The sequence below is a fragment of the Condylostylus longicornis genome, unplaced genomic scaffold (assembly GCF_029603195.1).
Source record: "Condylostylus longicornis isolate FDR11 unplaced genomic scaffold, ASM2960319v2 ptg000048l, whole genome shotgun sequence".
NCBI classification, from domain to species: Eukaryota; Metazoa; Arthropoda; class Insecta; order Diptera; family Dolichopodidae; genus Condylostylus; species Condylostylus longicornis.
The window spans coordinates 764,548-789,105 of record NW_026578017.1 but is presented as its reverse complement, the minus strand read 5'-3'; the positions used below and the strand labels follow the sequence as shown (position 1 = coordinate 789,105).

Sequence of the window (24,558 nt, the reverse complement as noted above, 5' to 3'; positions counted from 1 at the left end):
AGGCATGATTTAAATTCGATTTTTATCACTCAAATTTTTGTGCCAAAATTTGTTTTGTTTAAAAAAAATGAACATTTGTTTTCAAGCTGAATTGAACTCATTAATTATTGAGAAACTTTAAAATTCTTGAATAATTATTTTCAATTTTGTTTCTCCCTTTTTTCATTTTGATTTTCTTCGAAGTGTCATTATCCCGTGAAAAATTTTTCAGTTTTTCATATTTTTTTTTTTAAATGAGAAAGTCAATTCACAATAATCTTTTCTTGAGAGAATAGCAAACAGGATATAATTCAAAAGGTCATAGTACATTCAAAAGAAATGTATGTATTAATGTAGAATTTAAAAACAAAGAACTAATTGATGTGCAATAACATAATTTTAAATTTAATACTAATGATAAAAAAGCAAAAAATAATAATAAAGTAGAAATAAAAAGAAGTTTCTTAACAAAAATTAACAAAGTAGAAATTATAATGTAAAAATATGTGCAAAATAATTTTCAAGAAAAAAAAAACAATAAAGTAAGTTTTAAATTTAATAATGAGAAAGAAAAGAACAAAACAGAGTAAATATATTTAATAAGAAAGTGATAGCACTAGGATGATATCTATCGCAAAAAAAAATAAGATATATTAGATATATCTCTGTTAATTCATAAGTAGAAAGACATGGATTCTATAGAGAAAAAATCAAGAATATGGAAAAAACAAATAAAAATTGTGTCTTTACATAGCATAGGAAAAAATAAAAAAACAAGGATGTGATAATAAAATATTAACTAATTCTCCAAGGATTTTTAATTCGTTTATTTCATCCAAATTATAAAATGACACATAATATCAATCTAAGAAAGGGTAATACAAGAAAAAAAAGTAAGCAAATTAAAAAAAAACTAAAACAAAACTAGTTATGTGATATGGTAAGGATAGTAGATTTTTTTTCGTTGGTTAAAAAAAAAAATAAAAAAAAATATTGTTAATTTTCTGTTTTTTTTTTTTTTTTTTTTTTTTTGTAGGAGACATTGCTACCGAAGTTTTTGTCGAAATAGATGGTGATATCGTATTGTTTATTTAATTGAATATTCAAATATATTCTTTTTTTTAAATCTATACATAGACTGTTAGCTAGTCATAAAATGAAAATATAAAGTAAATTTAAATAATTTGAAACTAGGGTAAAAATAATTAATGAGTAAACCCAATTTATATATATTTATTTAGTCAAAATGTTAGGGTAACCGTTAAAAAAATATTGAAATATATATAATATTTGAATAAAATTATTATCCAGTTATTAAGTGTTTTTTAAATCTAAAAGAGAAAATATGTATAAAAGTTATTATTTTCATATTCGTAAAATTATAACATTTGTATCGTAATATTATCCATATATTTATCTATATATATGTATGTTTGTTTTCTAAAATTTATAATTAAAATAAGTACTTTTATTTTTAGTTTTCCGTTTATTTTTGTTTTTGTTATGTAATGTATACTGATTGGGAAAATTTTTGTAAAACAAATTTTTTAAAACAAATTTTATTAAATAATTTAAATTATGATTAATCTTCTCTCTCCCTTTATTTTGAGAAATTCAAAAATAATTCTAAAAGCTGCGTCTAATGCTGTTACAATTATCTTTCGAATCAACTTGACAAAATTTTTTCACGGAATAAGTAATATTATTACGAAATGAAAGAATATGCTAATATACTTAAACAAAATTGAATGGATTTTTAATTTTTTTAATTATACATAAAAAGGATCTCGTTATTAAAATAAATATATTAAGAGAAAAAAGTTTTATTAATCACGTTTTCATTCCATTTTTTTTTATTAATTCAGGAGAAGCACATGTGCTAAAATAGATGTGAACAATTGAAAAGTGTTATAAAATATGTTCACATAGAAATGCAAATTGTATATTAAAATTTTAATATTATATATTATGTAATATTATAATATTACTTTGTTTCAAAAACAAAAAAAATTCTATGAAATCAAATTTTTAGAATTACAATGAATTTTTTTTAAATCCCGTAAAAGAACGAGATATTATAAAAAAATACGTAATTGATAATTTATTAACAAATTATAAATTTCTTTATATATAAATATAAATTTCAAAATTTTTCAAAATTGCTTCTTTATTAAAAGATTTGTTTAGTTGAATATATTTTGTTTAAATTTACACTTACACAAAAGAAATTAAAATACATTTACTGTTTAATTAATTGGTACCAAAGCAATTGTTGCATAAACAGGAAAAAAATAAAAAAAGCAAGAAAAGCTTTATTATTTGTTAAAGAAAAAGAAATTGATCTCCTAAAATTACTATAAAAAACTACAAAAGCTGTGTAAATCTTAAATTGTTGTAATAATATTACATTTTAAATTATATACATATTATGTATATAATTTGCATAAATGAACGTATATGCATGTTTATGAATATGATTAGAAAGTTTATATAACAATAAAATAGTATGAATATAATAATTTAATTTAAATATAAAAATATTTTCAAAATTAATTTTTCATCGCAATCAGCTATATACATGTGTACTCTATATATTGATAATAATTGTGCATTATAACTGCTGCAGTTACCAATTAAATTGTAAGTGGACTAATTTAAAACTGAAATATTTTGATTTTTAAATTTTTTTTGATCTTAACTTTTTTCAACAACAAAAAAGTGCCTTCATTTTTTTTAATTAATTATCTGAGTATTTATAAATAGATTTTAATTGTCCGAAATAAAAAAATTTCAAAAAAAAAAGTTAAACAAAAAAAATTCTATTCAGTGCTTTCTAGTGCTATCAGGTTAAAGTTTTCAAAATTTATAAATTATCATAAATAATGAATTGTAGAAGGAGACAATTAAATTAGATATTTATTGTAGAAAATTTAAAGAATTTTATATTTCAATATTACTTTCATATACACATAGTTTTACATAATAACATACATAAATTTATTATCAATAGGATATAACTGACGTGTTTAAAAAATATTTTGATAAATGTGGCGTGATTCAAATTTTTTGCAAATTATTAGATTAACTAAAAATTGCACATTTTGAACAAAAATTGTATCTACTTCAAAATTTTTCTTAAAGTTATCAAACTATAATATCATATTTTTATGTATAAAATAATAAATAAAACTTAATAACACATATACAAATTTGAAGAAATTAAGAAAAAATTTATATACATATATGTATGTATATATTAACATATAAATATGTAGATATATGTTTATCAAGAAAAATTGTTTAGCACTATATAGAAAATTACACTTCAAAAACGTGTACATTTTATTTATTGCAAAATTTTATAATGTTGTAATTCAAAATCCTAAAAAATCAATAGTTTTTTTTTCACAAAAACTTAGACTTTAAAACAAATTGTTCTATTCCCATCAAACAGTGTTTATATGAAGTTGTTTATAGAATGTATAAAAGTGCGTGAATATTATATGACATGAAATTTGCGTCAATTTTTTTTAAATAAAAGGTTTGTTTGGTGAACTATTCTCTTGGATAGTTGTATTTTCTTTTTTTTTTTGTAAAATATTTTATCCTAAATTCTTTCTTTTCTTTTTGAAACATTTAATCTTCTTAAAATTTGTTTTATGAAACAATTATTTATTTGATTTAATTAATATTATTTTTTTAATTGAATAATACAAAGATGGAAAACAAGTGTTGTTTGTTGTTCAATTGGAAATGTCGGATTAATTATTTTATAAATAATAAGAATTATTACCTTTAATTATTACCTTAAATATATCGGATTAATTATATGTATCGAAAAACAAAAAGAAAAAAGAATAACATTTTATAAATTATAAAAAACAAAAAATTGGCATTACGTTTTGTTTTCATTACAAATCGTATTAAAAGAACATACAAAAAAAATTTCAGTATTTATTTCTAATATTTAAAACATGTCCTAGAACAGTTTTCTGAAGGAAAAAAATAGTTATTTATTTTGTAGGTTATAATCATTTTTTAATTAGAACTAGTCATTAATAATTAAATATTTAAAGGAGAATATGAAGGATGAAGCATAGGAAAAAGATATCAAAAAATTAAGAAAACAAAGTTAAATCCGATTTATCCATTGAACAATTTAGTATTTAGGGAATTTTTATGAGTACCTTTTTTTATTTAATATAATATTTATTTGTACATATATTATATATATACCCTTTATGAAAGGGTATGTATATACATCGTTTTATATACATATAAAAGGGTACATGATATATATACATTTATAGCCTCCCAAGTACACTTAATTTAACATATTGTCGTAAGAAATAATATCAATTAAATATATTTAAATTGAAAAATTAATTAGCGTGAAGTGTATATATAAATATATATACCATAAATAAAGATGTATATATAAGATACATATATATCTTTATTTCTAAAAAAATTAGAAAAAAGCAAGACGCATACGGAAAGAAAAATATTCTTAGAAAATATTTTTCTAGGAAGTATTTTTCTTACTTTACGAGTACTACTTAAAATAAAAAAAATGTAATTTTTAACAAAATTTTCGTAATTGCATGTATATTTCAATTTGTATAGAAATATATAAATTAATATAATATCTAAATACATTAATCATTCAAAAAATTTAATAACAAAAAAAAAGATATTTTTTTCACATCAAAATCAAAATAAATATTATTCGTTTTAAGTAAAAACTTTATTGTTTTAACACCAAGTTGTTTGTGAAATCATTATAAAAAATAACATACTAATTACTGTTTTGATATTTATTTTTCTATTATTTTATGCAATTATAAAAAATGAATTGTTTGAGAATGGATATGTATCTTTATTTTATTCATTTATATACCCATTAAAATATATTCATTAATAATTTAAATCTTTGGTATTTTCATCGCCAAATATTATTAATTTAAAAAAAAATACAAGTTTGGATAAATATTTAATAAGGGTTTTGGTAGTAAGTACAAAAATAATTTACTTAAAAAATTAAAAATTTTGAATTGATACAATATTAAACTTCAATAATAATAATTAAAATATTGATAATATTATTTATTTATTTCTTGTTATTTTTTGTAGTTGGTTACATCTTTTTTACTTTATTCCATTTAGTAAATACCACATAAATTTAAATATTAACAATTAAAAAAAATATTTTCAAACATAAAATAAACAAAATAATTTTTATTTTATATGAGATTTTCTTAAATTTTATTTCATTATAATAATTTTGAATGTATTTAAATTATACAATGAATTGTTAATTTAGATTCAATATAGATATTTTGTTCAAAAAGAGAAAAAATAAATTAACGTTTATCCTTTTTTCAGTGGATTATACAAAATATTTTTAAAAAATAATTTTCCATACATAATTTTATAAAATTTTAATAACCATAAAAACGTATACAAAGAAAAAAAATATTTAAAAAGTTTGATATAATATCAAAAATTTAAAAACGAGAAATAGTTTTTCTACAATGTATGTTTTTTCTTAAAAAAATAAAATAAATAATGGGATGAGTAAGGCAATTGTTTTTTTTTCCTTTTTTTTAATAAAATTTTTTGTAACAATGGAGCTGTGAATGAAAATTTTGATGTGATTATTTGTGATTGTTATAAATAATTATTATTAACAAATTAATTTGTTTTACATACATTAAATAATAGTTCTTAATAATCTAAAACATAATATTAGAAAAACAAACAATGTAAAATATATAGAAGAAAACAAAAAAATATATAAAATAAAAAAACTAAGTTCATATTGTGTATATATGTATAAAAGAGAAAAATAAAAGCAAATTTGCTTATCCCTTCAAATAAACTAGCATTTTTAAGAATACGTGTATAATATTTAAATAATAATATATTGATGTATAGATATATATCATATCAATGTTATGTAAGTCTATAAGAACCATATTCAGGGCTGAATAGTTATAATTGTTCTTTGTCAAATTTTTCATTTATTTTCATAATTTCAAATAGAAAAATAATTGTATTTATTTGATAAAATATAATTAAATATTTTTTTGGTTTATACATATTTTATACCATATTTTATTATTGGTTTATTTAAAATCTTTTTTACCCAAAAAAGTCTTGTTCACAGATTTTTTAGAGAAAATGTGATAAAGCAAAAAATATGAAACAAAACTTTTTTTGGCCTATCTTAACTATAATATTTTAAAATTTGTTTAATAATTAATAACACAATATTACCTACTTGTTTTGAAAAATTTAGAATAAGTTATTTATTTTTTTAAATATAACGATATATCATTCATTTAACTTTCTATACTTATTAAAAAATATATATAGAAGATGGAACAGATTATGACATTCAGTATAGAGTTTGATATAAATTATAAAATATTTAAATGTTATTTTTGTATATACATAAATATTTAAAAAAGAAATAAAAACGCACTATCGTTTAAAATAATGTGAATTAAAATATTATTTCTTAAAGCTAAGCAATTTATTTATATTAAGTTTTATGTTTCATTTCGCTGATTAATGTTATAACATTTGTAAATGATGTAATATATTTGTATTAAAATGTTACCATATCGTAAATTATATTGAAATTTTTGATTTGCACATTATTTTTAAATTAATTTATTTACATAAATATACATTTATGTAAATATATTTAAGTATGTGTATTAAAAAAAAACGTTTGATCTCTTAAATTTGTGTAAATTTCGATATTAAAGTTAAAAATAATTTTTTTAAAACTCTTTTAAAGTTCTTACACAAAAAATAAAAAAAAATCATTTTATAATAAAACAAAAAAGCATTAAGCTATAAATTTAAAAATATCTCAGGAATTAAATTCGAAGTAGTCATATTGATTTGGATTTCATTTGATTTTATTTCAGTGTTTCAATAAGAATAATTTTACTTTAATAAATTAACATTTTAATTCAAATATTTATGATATAAAATAGTTAAAGGTAAAAGGGCTGTTATTTTATTATGTTATAATTTTATATTAAATTTTTGTTATTTTAAATTTCTCAAATTTTTTTTTGTCTTTAAACTTATTTTAAATTTTTGGTAAATAATTATTATTATTATTATTATTATACTAATTCTAAAATATATATATTTTAATTTCATAAACATATTTAAAAAGTATAGACAAAAATTTAATTTTTATAGAGAGCGGTTTCGATTGAATCGGAGAAACATATTCGCTATGAAATAATTATTAGATTATTATTTCAAAATATAATATGCAAATATGTACTTCAATCTTAACTATGCACTTTTACTAATTAATTTTTTTCTAAACTCAAACCCTATTACCAAGTAAAATTTATGAGTAATTGAAATGATATTTGTGCAACATGTAATGTAAAATGATTGCATTAACTTCCAGAGCTCAGAGTGTAGTTTTTTAATCGTGAATCAAACTCTATGTTAGTAAATATAAAAATTATTCAAAGATTTTTAATTTGTACGAATTTATTTGCTATTATCGGACTGAGACTATACTGAAAGTTGATGCTATCATTATAACTTATATTTATAGCTTGAAATTTTAATATTTAAATATATTTAATTATTTATATTAAAAAATAATATTTTATCTGTAAAAATATTTAAATGTTATTAAATTTTTTTTGTTAAATTTGTATTTTTATTTTTATGAAACATTTTTATTATTTAATCCAATAATATTTTCGATATTGATTAAAAAGTGCATATTATGCTAAAGTTTCATTATTGTGGTAAATTTTTTAAAATTAATATAGATTTAATTAATTATTTTAAAAGTTTATTCAATATATCAAGTGAATTTTGAATAATTTAATCATAAAATAAAATAAATCAATTCACTAATATTATAATTTGAAAATATATAAAAACAAGAAAAATAAAAGTATATAATGTAAATAAAACAAACTAGTTTAAAATTTTTTGCGAACATCTTTATATCCCTATCTAACTATTTCCTTTTCAATGCAATTTTTCTGGTAATCCATTTAATTTTGAAAAAATTTTCTTTTGATTTTTTGTTTATGTAATTGTTTAACAATTGGTTTCAAATAATGCAACTTTCGACTTTTATACTAATATTTTATTTTTAATTTTATTTTAGGTCTTTTTCAATGTGATAACACTCGGATTGTTCAAGAATAAAGTTCAAAACTTGATGGATTTAGGTTCGTATTTATGTTGGAAATAAATTTACTATATTCTTTTCCCTAATTTCAGCGCGTTCCTTCACTTTGAAGCTTAAGCAACTCATATTAAATTGATAAATTAATTTTAATTTGTAAATAGTATTCGGATCATGGAATTTAAAAATTATAAAAAGGAAATTATTTTGTCTTGTTGATAATATTTTGTTCTTTGTAAAAAAGGGTTAGCATTCTAAAAACATTTATTTCAATTAAATGAAGAATCAGTTGCAAGTTTATGAAAATTCTTTTGAAATTCGTTCATACTTTCATCAATATATACACTTTATTTAGAGTTAGTCCAAAATTTGAAATAAATGAAGTACAATATTAAATAGATTAAAAGTAAAAAGTTTTTTTATTGAACTATGCAAATAAAATTTTATTCTGAAATATAAATGTAAATTATAATGCAAATAAAAACTGTTTTTTTGCTAATATTTTAAAATGTCTGGAACAACTCAAATTATTGTTATTGTATTTTAGAATTTAGAAGGATTTTATAAATGGATTTATCTAGAACTATCTAGAAACTATCTAGACTATCTAGAAATATATTTTTTCAAGTTTTGGCAATATCTTTATTCCGGAATATTTTAAATCTTAATATGGCAGTAATATTCTTATTGTCATAATTATTAAAGAATCTCTGTTTTGTTTTTAAGCAGTAAATTTCAGATTAGAATATTATTTAGAATTATATAGCATATTTCATATTTTTTGAAGCAATTTTGTGGTTAGAATTTCAGATTTATTTAAATCAAAAATTTGTACATAGAACAATGACTAAAATCTAATATTTTAAAGGTATTTCATTTAATAGTGTAATTTTTTTCTTATATTTATATTGAAAAAATTAATTTAAAAAAAAAGTGAAAATACGAAAATGTAAAATCTAACGCTATTAAGAAAATAAATTTGAATAAAAATTTCAAATTGAATTGTACATTCTTTAATTTATTTTTTTTCTATTAGTTTTATTTGATTTTCTTTAATTTTGTTTATTTTTATAATAATTTCAATTTTTTTTAATTAAATATAAATACATATGTACAAAATGAAGTTTGTGTGAAAAGAATACATTCTTTTAAAAATTAATTTTGGTTAATATATGTGTTATTTTCAGATTCTGAATGTGATGAACCAAAAACAATGTACATGAAAGACGGTACACTTAGATATATATGCCCAAGATGCGGTGTTAAGTATAAAAAAATCACAGCAGTTCGGGGTCATATGCGAGAATGTGGTTTGGGAGCTCAATGTCCTTTTTGCCCGAAAATTGTAACACAGAGAAGAAATTTGCCCAAACATATTGAAAGGCACCAAAAAAATGTATCAAACTTTCCATCATTGAAAATATTAAGTGTAGAAACATTAAGTAATGAAATGAAATAAACATCTTTGTTTCTGTTTAATTACTTCTTACAATTTTTGTGATTTATTCAATACAAAAAAATTTGATTTATAAGTTACAAAATGAAAAAAAAAAACAGTTGTAAAATGGCAAGTCTGTTTCTGTTGTGATAGTTCCTTATGTTTAATATATATTTTTTCTTTATGTTTAAGTTGCGTATTTTTTTTACTTGTTTTTTATAAAAGAATATAAACACGAAATTAGTATATTTGAGGATGTATTGATATTATTCAATTTATTACGATATTTTTTTGATAAGGATTGCAAGATATGTGTCTAAAAAAACAGTTATTTATGTGTAAAACTTATTTATTTTGTGAACTTAATTTTTTTTTAATTTAATTAAAAGTGAAAATTTTTTTTCTTTAAAATAAACACCCATATTCTGCCAATCGCGCCAATTTTTGATAAGTGTCAACACTGTTCCTGAAAAATCAGAAACAGTTCAAATACCTTTAAATTTCCTACAGAATTGCAAAAAAAATTAAGTGTATTTAATATAATTATAAAACATAAATTTTGTACATATTTAAAATTTCAGAATTTCGAAAAGGTTTACTGAGTAATTTGAATTGCAGTACCCGTTTAAATATTTGACAATCAGAAAAACCTTTGGCAATCTCTGGATTATCCTGCAATAATTCAATTAAACGCTCAAATTGTTTTGTATTTGTTACTGTTTTTGTTCTGTAAAGTAGAAAAACCTCAATCAGCAATATAAAAAATAATGAAAAATTTTTACCATAAAATTAATTTAATAATTTTTATAACTACTAAATTTGGTAATTTTTAAAATTAATTTATATAATTAAACTATAAGTTAAATTTATGTATTTACACTACTGGTGAAAATTTAACTAATCTAAACCTTGACAGTCTATCGAATGTAAATAATGAAGCAATAAAAAATGACACCCAATGATTTTGACAATTGCCATCAATCGAAATTTCGTTATTACGTCTAAGTGCTATTCTAGTATCACTTCATGCGATGTTTGCTTGGCAGCAGAATATGGGTGAATGATTGAAGTTAAAATTTTTTGATATAAAAACGGTTTTTTTTATTACCCTTAAAATATTAACTTGAATAACTTTTAAAAAAAATTAATGTAAAAATGTTTGTTATATTTAACATAATCAACATTTCTCTTTTGTATTATAAATAGATAGTTATAATATTTTAATTCAGTTGATATCAAAAATAAATTGTTGTGCATAAAAGGAATAAGGTTATGGTTAATATTATATTATCATTATAAATTCACTGAATTTAACACGTTATAACAGCTTTCATACAATAATACAAATTAAACTTTTAAGACAGCTGTCGATTATACATACATATACTTTTATTAATACTTGTACAGTAAGAAGCAATGGTTAGTTTTGGGCGGATATCATGTTGTCCTCTAATTTATTTTTATTTTATATTTTTATAGAAAATGGGAGAAATGTTTTTCATACTTTTTAAGAAATATTTTACAATTTTTTTGTGAAAAAATTTAATTTTTTTTTGTTTCTTCTTTTTTCTTTTTTTTATTTAATTTTATTTTAGAAATGTTTCCAATTTTAGAAAATCTTTTAGCCACAAATTATGATCATTCTATATTCTCTGGAAGAGCTAATTTAAAAGTTTTTAGTAACCAATCGCATAATTTTGCCAGTCAGGATGAATTTGAATGTCCACGTTGTAAGGGACTATACGATTCGAAGGATAAGTTCAAAAAACATGTAATTTATTGTTCAAAAGAAAAGAAATTTGGATGCCCTTGTTGTGTTTATCGTACAAAACGAAAAGATCATATATATCGCCATATGTCTAGACTACATCCGGACGACTATAACAATTTGATGCAAAATCAGTTATTATTAAATACGAGGAATTTACTAAACGAAAATTATAATGAAAACTACAGTTACAATAAAATCGACAGTAGCAAATATAACAATTTCGATAATGATGAAAGTAGTTAAATGTAAATTTACTTTCTATGATTTTTGCTATTAATTCAATAATTATTCTTAGTTTTTTATTTATTTACGATAAATATTCAATCTCGAAACACAGACGATTGCGATTTGTCATTTGATTTATTCTAATATTGAAAAAGCTAAAAATACCTGTAATTTATTTTTCACATTCAATTAAATTTTGTAAATATAATTTGTATTTTAGAATTGAAGATCCTGTATAAATAATTAGATAAAATTTTTTGTTAACATTTAAAAGTTAAAAGTTTATTTGTATTTGAATTGATAAATTGTGAAACATTTACTTAAAATCTTCAAATAAAATATATATGCACATACATTATGCATATAAGCATAAATATATGAAATATATTCATATATGTACATATAAAAATATATAAATTTAAGAATAATTTTCATGTGATTTTCTTGCTGACTATAAAAAGGAACGGTTGTTTATTCCAAAAGTATTTTTAAGTTTTTGATTTTTATTTTTAAATTTTTTAACCTGAAATGTGCGTTAATTATCAGTACCATTTTAATTTTTATCTATTTTAGTTTATATTCTCTAATTTATTCTATGACACCACTAAGAAAAGAATTTTTTATTTCAAAAAAGAAGAAAACAAATTTGAATAATAGAAAATTAGCTTTGAAAAAGTGCGTATATTAAAATCCGTGAATTGTTTATTTTGAAAGTGATCTAAGCTCATTTCAAATAAAAATTAAATATTGCAGCGTTTAAGTTTAAAGTAATCAAAAATTCATTCCAACTATCGATATTTTCATTGATTTGCAAATAAAAGAGTTTCGAAATTGCAAATGGACTTAATTCACTTTCAAAATAAACATAAGCATAATCAGCATAAACAAAGTACCTTTTTCGAATGAAAGAGAATTTCTATTTCATTTTAATTTTTTTTTTTTGAAGAATTGAAGATTTAGAGAGTTATCAATTCATTTTGTAAAATTCTTTTTATTCTATTTTAGTGACTCCGCAAACATTTTTTGGGAAAATGTAGAATTTAAGCATCAATTTAAACATATATATATATTTCAAATCAGATTAGTCAAAAATATTCAACTTATTCAAGTAATTTAAGAATTTATAAATTATTTCTTAGTTGGCCTCTGAGTATTGTTTTCAGCTGGAATATGAAGCAATTTGGTTTTGAGCAAGGGGTTTGTCTGAGGATTTTGTCTTGCCAAAAATATTATGTTTCCATAAAGTTTTCTTGCAATTAAATGTTAACAAAGACATTCCGTAAAGTTGTACAAACACATTTATTTGCAAAATTGATTTGTTCGCATTAATTTGCAACATCGATTGTGTTCCAAAGGTGATTTGATTGTGTTCCAAAGTTGATTTGATTGATATCAAATTTTGAAGATAAAAACAGTACTTGAAAAAAATATTTTAGAATTGGAAAAGCAAAATTTCAATATAAATTGTAGCATAAAAAATTAAGTGCTTTAAGATTCTTTAAAGAAGAAATTTCCAATTAAAGCATAAATACAAACTTAAACTGGTGAAGGCAGTTTTTATAATCGTAAACGAGTTTCCCAATTTTTAATACCGATCTTAAAATATTTTCGGATTTAGGACGGTTAGATTAGTTTTTTCTTAATTTTCGGCTTTTGTTAATTTATATATAAAAAACAAGTACATTACATGAAACAATACATAAATAACGTCTAGTGAATTTAATATACACTATGTTATATACTAGTTTCCGTTAATTTTCTAATAGATATTTTAAATTTTAGAATTGTATTATATAGGTTTTATATGATATATTAAATATTAATAAGTGTTAATATTAAATATTTTATGTTTGCTGTTTTAATTTTCAATTTTCTAATATTTTTTATTCATAGAAATTTTGTATTTATAAAATTTTTTAAATAATAAAATACATAGTAAAAGTTTAAATATAAATATAACAATGTCTACAAATTAAGGATTTTGTGCTCATACATATAACTACTTTCAATTATTTTTGTACGTCCTTAGGAAATATTTTTAATTAAAAAATTAAGCTTTTTGAATGGAATGTAGCTTTTTATGAAGGTTATTTCAACTTCTTTTGTTATTAAGAAATATTTTTATAATATTTACTTGATAACTCCCTTTTCGAAATTTAATAAAACTTTTTTAATTTATAAAAAATTTTAAGAAATAATTTTATTTTAGATTTTCATTAATTTCTAATAAAGTACTATGTACAAAATGTAATTTACCTTAAAAATAATTTTATAGTAAAAACTGTAATGTAACTAATAATAAATTCCAAATTCAATAGAAAAAAATATAAGTAAAAAAATTTAAATATATGTATATTCAGTCGCAATAATAGACACAAAGTTTGGAACAAAATTCACATTTTTCTAAGACAAAATTATAGCTATGATTTGGTTTACAAAAATCTTATGAAATCTTGTAAAAAAAATTAAACTAAAAAGAACTAATTATAGTAAATATACTGATTAATATTTGCAATTATATAGTATGATTTGTAATGGTGTAAAAAAGTTAAAATAAATGTAAATAAGTAATTTAATAAAATGAGTTTAATTTTATTTATTTTTGTTATTTTCAAATTTTGTAAGCTACAAGAAATGAGAAATCAAACTTTAATAATTGAATTTCTACAATATTATTTATTTATAAACTTGTAAGAAAAGTTTATGTTTGTATCATTAAACAAAAAAAACTAATTAGATATTATAATTATAAGACACTTAACACTAAATTTAAAATCGTTTAAAATTTTAGATTTTTTGCAAGATTGCTTTTTACTAATTTGTTAACTTGTTTTAGGCAATAGTATATGGACTTTAGTTGAAGCTTTACCAACCTCAACAGCAATCGTAACGCCGCAAGCTACGCATACGGTTTTGTTACAAATTCCAGCGTCAGTGGCTGCTAGTGCTGGCCTGCAAAACAATATTCAATTACAGACGTTAATACCCGCAGTGACAGCTGCAACAACAGGAACAACTTTAACAACTCAATCAATTAAGCATGATAAAGATATAAAAACAAATTATACAGTACAAGAAATTCATACAATTGAAGCAATTGAGGAAATTTCATCCCATCAATTACACGAGTTACAGACTCATGAACAGCAGCATTTACAGCAACAGCATCGTCAATCGCAGCAACCTCAAAATGATCATTTACAACTACCACAACAACACATCAAATCACATACTGCAACAGCTTCTACAACTACACAATTAGCTGATGATGATGGACTTTATGAAGATATTCCTCATTTGGAGCAAGAATCTATTATGTCTGATGAATATAACAAAGAAACTATAAAAACCGTACAAATATCTTCGCATCAACACCAAAAGCAGCAGCATCAGCCACATAAATCGATAACAACAAAAGGGAAAATTGTGATTACAAATCCAAAGGCATCAACTGTTAAACAATTTAAAATACCAACAACGCCACTTCAAATACAACATCAAAAGCACTCACTTCAACAATCACCCCAAACCCAACAACAGCAACATCAACCGCAATCACAACAATTTTCGACAAATCAAAAACTAAAATATGAGAAATCTGATATAAAACCTAATACTAAGGAAATAACAATAACATCAATATCGGGTGGTGTGAAAATGAAATCGGAGTTACCATTTGTTTGTGATCAGTGTGGTAAACCATATAAAATAAAAGGATCTTTAAAGCGACATAAAATTTATGAATGCGGTGTGGTACCATCCCTTCAATGCAATTATTGCACACATAGAAGTAAATACAAATCTGATTTGAAAAAACATGTTTTACAAAAGCATCCTGATGTGTATGAAGGAATCGACTAAAATAATCTTTTTTTAGTAAAGTTTTTTAAGAATTTAAGATTCTTAGTTGTTCAATCAGCAAGGGTTTAAAATATCAAAAAATAAAGTTTTAGTAAATGCAATTAGTAAAGTAAGAAATTTGTATAGTTAAGTTTTTTTTTTGGAATCATAAAAAATTTTTTATTATAAATGTTCAGTTTTTTTGTTTTTTGCTTTTAAATGTAAAAAATGTTAAATTGCAAAAATGTTTAAATTTATCATATATTTAGAATAGAAAAGAAATGCAACTACCCGCCAATAATTTAATTTAATATAAGTCTTATGGCTTTCTATATCAAATAGTATGAATATTGCAATAGTATGAATCTTCGAATTTTATTGTCTAATTTAACTTTTGCTTGAAAATTTTTATAAACAAAGGATTGTCTCATGTACTTTTATTTATTCTAATATTATGTTTATTTCTTAATATTTTTACTTTGATTTTTTACTTGAATATATAAATTTTTAATTTAACCATACTAAATTTCAATACTTGAAATCAGACATATGTTCAAAATGGAAATGTTAATGAAAATGTTATGGATTTATGGTGTTAAGTTTTGTTATTTAGGAGAATATATAAAACAGATGTTTTGTTACATTTCCAATAATTTTATGTAAAACAAAATAAAGGTATTTTAATTTAAGTAATACCTTTAAATATTTCTAGAACCAATTTTGGAAAAAAATTAAGTAAAATCGAATAAAATTTTTTATTCTATTGTTAGAAATGATTATTTATTGCTAATGACTAAGCTTTTTTTTACTTTTGCTTTCAAACTGCAGGAGTAATTTATATATATTATGTGATGTCTGTATCAAAACAATAAGATTATGAATGTTAGAATTTTAGATTCGTATTGCAAATTTTTTAAAAATCAAATTTAATATTTCAATTTTTTTTATCATATATTTTTATTTAGTTCTACTTTGATTCGGATAAAAATTTTCAGATTTTTGGAAAAGTTTGTGTACCTCCAAATAAGTTCTCTCATTAAGGACAACATCTTTATTAAATTTATTATCGCAGACGAAACCCAGAAATATCGTAGATATTACTCGGCAAGAAATATAATGTTTCGTCACATAAACTCCTTTGTGACGTTAACAAAACAATTATTGTGAACCTATCTAATAAGAAATTCTTCTGAAACTAGGATTTAAAAGAACATTTCGAAAAAGTTCACAAAAACAAAGTTAAGTTTCCTGATTTTGCTAAAGAAGACCCTATTTCAAATTAAGTACAATTTAAGAGATCTAAAGTTAGAAAATTGGAATGAAAAATAATTTATAATATTCTTTTTATATATGAATTTTTAATCATTCTAATACCGAAACATATACCAATATGCATGTAATTTTTTTTAGGGTTTAAGTATGCTTAAATTAAACTAACTTAAGAAAACATTATATATTCGCTTGTATGCCCGATGACTAAAAGTTATTAATTAACAATATTGTTTATTGTATCTCAAAATCAATTTTTTTATTGCATATCTTTGGTTAATTAATTGAAAATCTCTCACGTCTTTAAATAAAAATCATTCATCTGAAATTTCTTATTTTTTGATTCTTTTTTTATCTTCAAGGATCAATCCTTTGTTTTAAAAATGTTGATTCATTAAAATTTATTACTGAATGAAATTTAATGAAAAATTGGTCAAATTTTGTAAAGCAAATTTATAAAAACGTAATATGAATTCACACTAAATTATGCTCGAAATGTAAAAGGTTTTAATTAAAAAAATACTGAAATAAAGTAAGAAAACTTAGATTTCGGAAAAGTTAAAATTGATATAAATGTAATATTTGAAATTTATCGTTTTCATAAAACTTGATGTAAAAATTAAAAAATTTGTTTTATTTAAGCACTTTCAATTTTCAATTTCCCCCCGAATTCAGAAAATTGATCAAGAAAAAATAATATCGATAGAAATGCTTCATTGAAATTAAGCTGCTTGAAATCAAAATTTGTAAAGTTTTTTTTATTTTTTTGTTTCATATTTCTAGAAATTTCAAGAAACGTGTATGTTTTAAATTGTAATTCTTAAAAAATGTTAATAATAATGGAAAATTTAAAATTTATTTCAAACTTAAACGTGGTACGTTATTAAAGGAGTTTAAATAAAAATTAATTAAATTATTTATTAATCTATTCTCTTTTTAGGTTTCCATACCAAGAATTTTTCTAATAAGAAAAAAATATTTCAAAATGGAAGTTTAATATAAAAATTTGAAGATACTTTAATTTTGGGCAATTATTACAAGATATGATTAAATATTTTTAATTATGATTGTTTAAAGGTTTTGAAGAAAAGTCTGTTTGTAACGTTATAAATTTAAAAATATTTTAGTTAAATAAAGTTATAAAAAATAAGATTGTTATTTTTTCAATAGATTTTATATCATATTTAAGTTTTTCTGTACTTAATATCTCAGTGTTTGCCTTCTTTGTGCAGGAAAAAAAGTTTTACTGTTGAAAATTTTGCATTGAATATTGTAAATGTTAATTGTAATAAGTAAACTATACTATATTAATAATTTTTGAAGACCTTTTGATAAAATTTAAAAACATATTTTTGTCTTTTAGTTTTATTATAGTAATATTAATGTTAAAATGTTTCAAAAGAAAAAGCAAAGAGAAATTTGAAGCTTAATGAACTTCAATCGTATGAAGTAAGATTTATAATGTTAAATAAAAAACTTGGATGATTCTTTTTGAATTGGAAACCACATTTTTACGAAATTTGCCAGATTTATTTTGAAACTTAAGTAATTTATAAGTACAAATTATAAAACTTATAACTTATTTAATTTTTTGTATATAAATGTTTTTTCTTTTATTTAAAATTATTTGATTAAATTAGAGACATATTTTTTTTACTTTGTTAAATAATATCCTGAAAATATGATTTTAAAATGGTTAGAGATAGTATTAGTTTTAAAAATCAGCTCCAATTGATATCTAGGATTTTTGAATTAAAATTAAAAATCAAATCAAGGGTCGTTTTCAATAGCCATTTAACTTATTTTACGTAAGTTCGTTAAAAATTTTTCGCTTTTAATTATTTATAAACGTTTCATCTTTTTGATTAGAATTCATGGGATTTTACACAATACAAAATATTTCATTCTAGAATTTTTTTCAAAATACGATTTAAAGAGCATTTTTGCATTTCATTGTAATTTTTCAATTAAAAAATAAGTATAGCAAGTACGAAAATATTGCATAATTCAAGGTATATGATATGAAAAACAATAAAAAGTAGATATATGTATAAAAATATTAATATTACAAACAGTTTTTGATAAATATTAAACCTGTGTTTCTTTTTTATTATATTACACTCCTTTATTATATAAACGGTTTTTATATTTTATGTATATAGATCTTTGTGTGATATTGCTAATGTATGAACATTAGTAAATAATCCTAAACAAAAAAATTTATTGTAAATATTAAAACATTAAAATAGCGTATGTACTTTGAAAAATATAATCGTATTTTTAAAAACATGAAAGAATTATTTTAGCGCTAATATATAATTTGCTCAGCTTTTTGATAGATTGTTTTTTAAGAAAATTTAATATTTTCAGAATAACAATATCCTAATTTTAAACTTCTATAAAGAAGCCAAAATAATGTTCTTATTTTCAATGTCTTTTTGATTAATAAATTATTTATTTTCTATTTTAGATTTATCATCATATTCACCTAAATCTGGGCCTAAACCTTCTATGAGAAGTGGTATATGTACACGTTCCTCAACAAATTTTTCAACTGAAGACAGTAACTCTTCCAGTAAACCTGTAATTCGCTTAGTTCCTGAGGAGAATCTCTTGAGACCTGATCACGTTATCAAACGAGAAAGTTCTGATTCAGATTCTGGGTCCCCATCAACAAGTCCATCCCCGCCATTGATTTCTGCAAGCTTAACTTCGGGAAATTTTAAACAAAGTCAAAATATACCTACAAATTCTTCCTCAATCGGATCACCATTATCTGGAACAGGATCAACAACAACATCTAAAAATACTAATCAAAAACAATTGCTGAATGATGATACCGCAGTAATAAAAGATAAAGCAGCCATAAAAGTTGCCTTAAGACAATTAGCTTCAATATCTTCACCTAAAACTTTAGAAGGAATTTTATTAAAATGTAGAAATCCAAATTTAAGTAACTTAACAACTGCTATTACTGGAAATGTTCCTGCTACTACACCGCCACCATCTACATCAAGCTGCTGCGGGAGTAATGCTGTACATGTTGCGGGTTGTGTTGGTTCTGTTAGTGGCAACATAGCTCCGAAAAAACCGGGTACAAGAACATACGATGGGAGTGGTAGTGTTTTGTGTGGAATTGGCGCGGGAAATGCTTCAAAACCAGGTGGAACGCGATTATATGAAGTTAATCGATGCCCTTTATGTTCAAGAAATTATCGTTCACAGGCATTTTTAAATGAACACATGCGTAAAGAACATTCAATATTGATATAAGATTTTAATGTTTTTTTGATTTACGTATATATTGTTTCAAGATAATCAAAAACAAAATTTGTATTAGTAAATTTTTGATTATTTCGTACTGACGACAATATTTTCACAAATCTTTTTTTAAGTGAAAAAAATGTATAACTTGATTTTCACTATTTTGGTATTCAAATATTATTTTTAATTTACAAACTTTCCAACTAAATTCATTACAGCGGTTATCAATTTTCAAATACATGAAAGTAAAGAAATTACATAATATGTCTATTGATATTTCTTTTGGTGTAATTGAAATTTAAGGTTTTAAAATGAATATTTTTAATAACTAACATTTTTTTTATAAAAATATTAATTACGAAAAAAATAAATTTTATTGAAAAATTATTAAAACAGAAATTTGTTTTGTGGAAAAAAAATTATAATGTAGTCAATTTCGAAGAAATTAAAACGCTATTTGAATTTTTCACTAAATAAAGTACATTTAGATTAATAAAATATACACATCTTACAAACATATATAGAAAATATTACTAAAAAAATTTATGTGATTAGTTTTATAAACAAATAAATTTTTTTAACAATAATTTCTTAAAATTTTAAAATAAAAAATATTTTCTATTTAAAAAAAAACCCACACCATAGTTAGACATGAAAATTATTATAGAATTAAAAGAAATTAAAAACTTTTCAATATGTTTTTCGTACATATATGTTTCCTAAAATATTATATTACATAATGTACGTATATAATGTGTTAAAAATATCAAAACATGTGAAAGTACGTTTAATTACGTTTATAGTTTAGTATAAGAAAAATAAGAATTTTTCATAGCTCTTAAATCTTAATTTATAAAATTATATTGCAATTTCATAAGCTTCGAAAATTTACATAAATTACATATATGTATATAAAATTCCACTTTTTGCCTTATAAGTTAAACTTACTAGAAAAAAAATTAATAGGCCATTTTCAAAAGTTTTGGAATTAAATTCAATTAAAAAAATATTAAATATTATAAAAAACTAATACAATTAACGTACTCGTATATTAAAGGGTGTTAAAAAAATAAGTGACAATTTTACAATTTTAAATTTGAGAAATTAAAAACTTATTACTATATGATTACAGTTTACCATTTTTTAATATAATATAAAATTATTTCTAAATATTGAATTAAAGATATTTATTTTCAAAATTACATGAAACATTATTTATCTACTGAAAATACTTAATTTTTTTAGAAAATATAATATACAATACCTTTTATTTGGGTTGTTTGTAATTTAATGTATTTTGAATGTATTTTCCATAGCCATTTAAATTCATGTATAAGTCATTTTAATATAAAATCATTTATTTTAAAAAAAAGAAGAGAAACAATTCAAAAAATTTGAAAAGCTTTATAAAAATATAAAATTTGAATTTTTAATAGAAATACTGTAAAATATTCATATTAATAGAAAAAAAGTATCATCAAAATTTATCAAATAATTATCGAATCAGATAAAATCACTCTAGTTAGAAAATTATCAATATAATAAAATACAACGTATATAATAGTGAACTCCACGATTTCCTTTCACTTTTCTGTTTTTTTTTTATTTAAAAAAAAATTTTTTTCTGAATTTTTTTTTTGTAACTTAATGTTGTTTTTAACGTAATATTTGTTTTATATAAAAAGTAAATGCTGAATTATAAAATTCAATTTACAAAAAAAAAGCTTTTCCATAAATAAAAATAGCGAAAAATATATTATATATTAAGTGAATTATAGTTACCTTATAATTTTTTAAAGACATAATAAAAATAAGGTAATTATATTAAATTAACAAAATTACATAAAAAATCACACCACATCATTTATAAGATTAACGGTTCCGTTACTTGAATAAATAGAAAAATTTCTTCATAAATCCTACTCTGATAATGTAAAATTATCAATAAAATAATTTCAAATCAAAATATCATTTCAAAATTTTTGTAATACTTGGCTATCATTTTAAGTTAAGATAGATAATATTTTTGCCGCGAATATCAAAATGAATTAAAAATGAAATTGAATTAATATAATAGTTCAATAGAAAATATTATATATATAATATAATAAAAAATACTATATATTCAATAGAAAATACTATATTATAATATAATAGTTCAATAGAAATAAAATTTTCAAAATTTTCAATTATAAAATTTGTAATAAAATTTTAGTTAATTAATATTTTTAAATTATAGTTAGTTGTATTGTATTTAGGAGACATTATTAAAACTTTCAATCATTAAAATTCTGAAAAAAAATAAAATAAATAAATCTGGATTTCAAAAATATAAAAGGATATTATAAATATATAAAATGGTTTTTTTCTTTATTAGCAGTTGATTATTTATACTATTTTTTTGTTGTAAATATTTTTATAAATAATTTTTCATTTCTAACATATTTTTTTATTAAAATTTAGTTTTCTTCTTTTTAATGGTTGCAATTTATTCACACTTTCGCTATAATAATCCCAGTATGATGTCATAAGCATTAATGTTTTTTTTTTAAGTTCAAGTTATTTTATTTTAAGAATATTGAATATGTTATATGTATTTATATATATTTTTTCTTTTAATAAATATGTTATATATTTATATAACATATTCATACATATATATATATATATATATATATATATTTATAATGACTTACAATTTTTATATATCTAAATATATGTATATAAAAATAAGATTTGTATTACAAATTGATTTTAAAAATATTATTACTAAATTTTTAAGTCAATATAATTTTTTTGTAATCTTTTTTCAGATTTATTAAAAAGCATGCAATTGCGTTATCCATGTGGTATTTGTGGCAAAAGTTATTTGAGAAAAGCCCATCTTAAAAGGCATATGCGCAATGAGTGTATCGGTGTTCCTCCGAAGTTTTGTTGCGATATATGCCCCTCAAGATACCGCCGTAATGAAGATCTAAAACGACATTTAGCTAAAGTTCATAATATTAATTCTGTTAAGCGCTCAACATATTTTGATAAAACAATAATGCCATCATTATTTTATCTTCCTTATACGTAACAAAAGAGAAATAAAGAAAAGTAAAACACTTATAATATTAACTAGTTGAAAATATGTATATAAATTTTTATTATTACTAAAAACTTTTTCATTGCACTTTCAAGTATTTAATTTTTGGCGTACTATATGCGTACTATATAAGGGATAATTTTCAAAATTTATAATAATTTGTTAATAATGAATAAACATGTGCAGAAATTGTGTTTAAATAGCAGTAATAAATTTTAAAATAATATTTTAAAATATACTAAATTTTTTTTACACGTAAGAAGTAATTTTGTTAAGATAGTTTTTATATATAAGAAGCAATGTTGCACGCTTTATGAAATATTTATGAAAATGAAATAATTTATTCATTTTGTTTGTTGCTTTTTTAGTAAACTAAAAGTTTTATTAATTGAAGTGAAACCAGTAAAAATGTTTAACATCATATTAAATAATGATGTTTAAAATTTTATTAATTAGTAAAATAATTGAAAAATTTGATGAAAATTTATAAAATATTTGGTGATGAGTTACAATTTTTGAATATACATATTTCATAAAAAAGAAATATCATTTTACTTGTACTTCGTTAAAAAATAAAAATTAATTTATGAATTATTTTATGAAAAAAAAATAATGATTTACTTTGTGAATTGGATTTCACATTCCATTTTTTTTATTTGAAGCTTTCAAAAAGATGCAATAATATTTCATTGAGGTTTCAATTTATTTAAAGCAAAAAAATATTTTAAATCAACTATTATATTTAAATAAACTGTTGTATTAAAATTAAATTTCGTAGTATTAATTTTATTATTTGCGTAAGTCTTAGTTTAAATAGATTTAAATGACGACTTTTTTATTATGATATCGTTATTTATATTATTGCAATAAAAAAAAATAATTATATAAAAGCCAATTATTTTTACTTTAACTTTTCAATTTTTTCCATTCTTATTGAAATTTTTAGATTATTTTAGAAAAAGATTTTTGTATAATTTTTGGAACTATGAATCCCATTTAAACAGGTGAGTACTAACTTTTGTAATTTTTGAACACGATAACTGATATTTTATTTTATTTTTTTTCTCTTTATGTTTTCATAAGGCTCTACAATAATCTGATTTGAGCAAAGATGGCATAGGCTTATCTGCTTAATGAAAGTTCATTCTTTTATTGAAACAATTAACTGAAACTAAATTAAGGTAAGTTTATTTAATTATTCAGTCCTATCATGAATTCTACTCGTAGAATTCTACGAATTACGTGAAAACTTAGAATTACGATGTAGACTTTTTCAAATGTCAAATGTTTATTTATACAAAACGATATTTTAAAAATATCCTAAGTATGAAAGTTTTGCAGTTTTTTGCGTTTTTTAATATTTTTGATTTAAAAAACTCTAAGCAAATATGAATTTATTTCCCTTCATGGTAGCTGTGTTAGAGTAAGTCAATCTCAAACAAAAAATGCAAAACTTCAAAATCACCATTCTTTTTAAAGTTACCATTCTTTTCAGT

At 20.8% G+C, this 24,558-nt stretch overlaps 3 protein-coding genes across 3 annotated transcripts; all 3 read left to right on the top strand.

Annotated features, from left to right (window-relative positions):
- Nucleotides 1–8,154: 8,154 nt before the first annotated feature.
- Nucleotides 8,155–11,193, top strand: LOC129611054 (uncharacterized zinc finger protein CG2678-like). The gene is made up of 2 exons (XM_055523978.1): nt 8,155–8,210; nt 9,355–11,193. The coding sequence occupies exons 1-2, from the start codon at nt 8,201–8,203 to the stop codon at nt 9,624–9,626; spliced, it is 282 nt and encodes a 93-aa protein (XP_055379953.1). The 5' UTR covers nt 8,155–8,200; the 3' UTR covers nt 9,627–11,193.
- A 212-nt stretch (nt 11,194–11,405) lies between these two features.
- Nucleotides 11,406–17,237, top strand: LOC129611051 (longitudinals lacking protein, isoforms N/O/W/X/Y-like). Its single transcript, XM_055523972.1, has 2 exons — nt 11,406–11,621; nt 14,438–17,237. Exons 1-2 carry the CDS (start codon nt 11,549–11,551, stop codon nt 15,460–15,462), a joined length of 1,098 nt encoding a protein of 365 aa, XP_055379947.1. The 5' UTR covers nt 11,406–11,548; the 3' UTR covers nt 15,463–17,237.
- A 1,165-nt stretch (nt 17,238–18,402) lies between these two features.
- LOC129610766 (zinc finger protein 236-like) lies at nt 18,403–23,053 on the top strand. The gene is made up of 3 exons (XM_055523469.1): nt 18,403–18,415; nt 19,181–19,957; nt 22,788–23,053. The coding sequence occupies exons 1-3, from the start codon at nt 18,403–18,405 to the stop codon at nt 23,051–23,053; spliced, it is 1,056 nt and encodes a 351-aa protein (XP_055379444.1).
- Nucleotides 23,054–24,558: the final 1,505 nt, after the last annotated feature.

Coding starts and splice junctions, on each gene's coding strand:
- LOC129611051 (XM_055523972.1), top strand. CDS start 11,549: ATGAAAACTACAGTTACAATAAAATCGACAGTAGCAAATATAACAATT. Junction 11,622..14,437: donor AATGATGAAAGTAGTTAAAT/GTAAATTTACTT, acceptor AACTTGTTTTAG/GCAATAGTATATGGACTTTA.
- LOC129610766 (XM_055523469.1), top strand. Junction 19,958..22,787: donor ATTTTTAAATGAACACATGC/GTAAAGAACATT, acceptor ATCTTTTTTCAG/ATTTATTAAAAAGCATGCAA.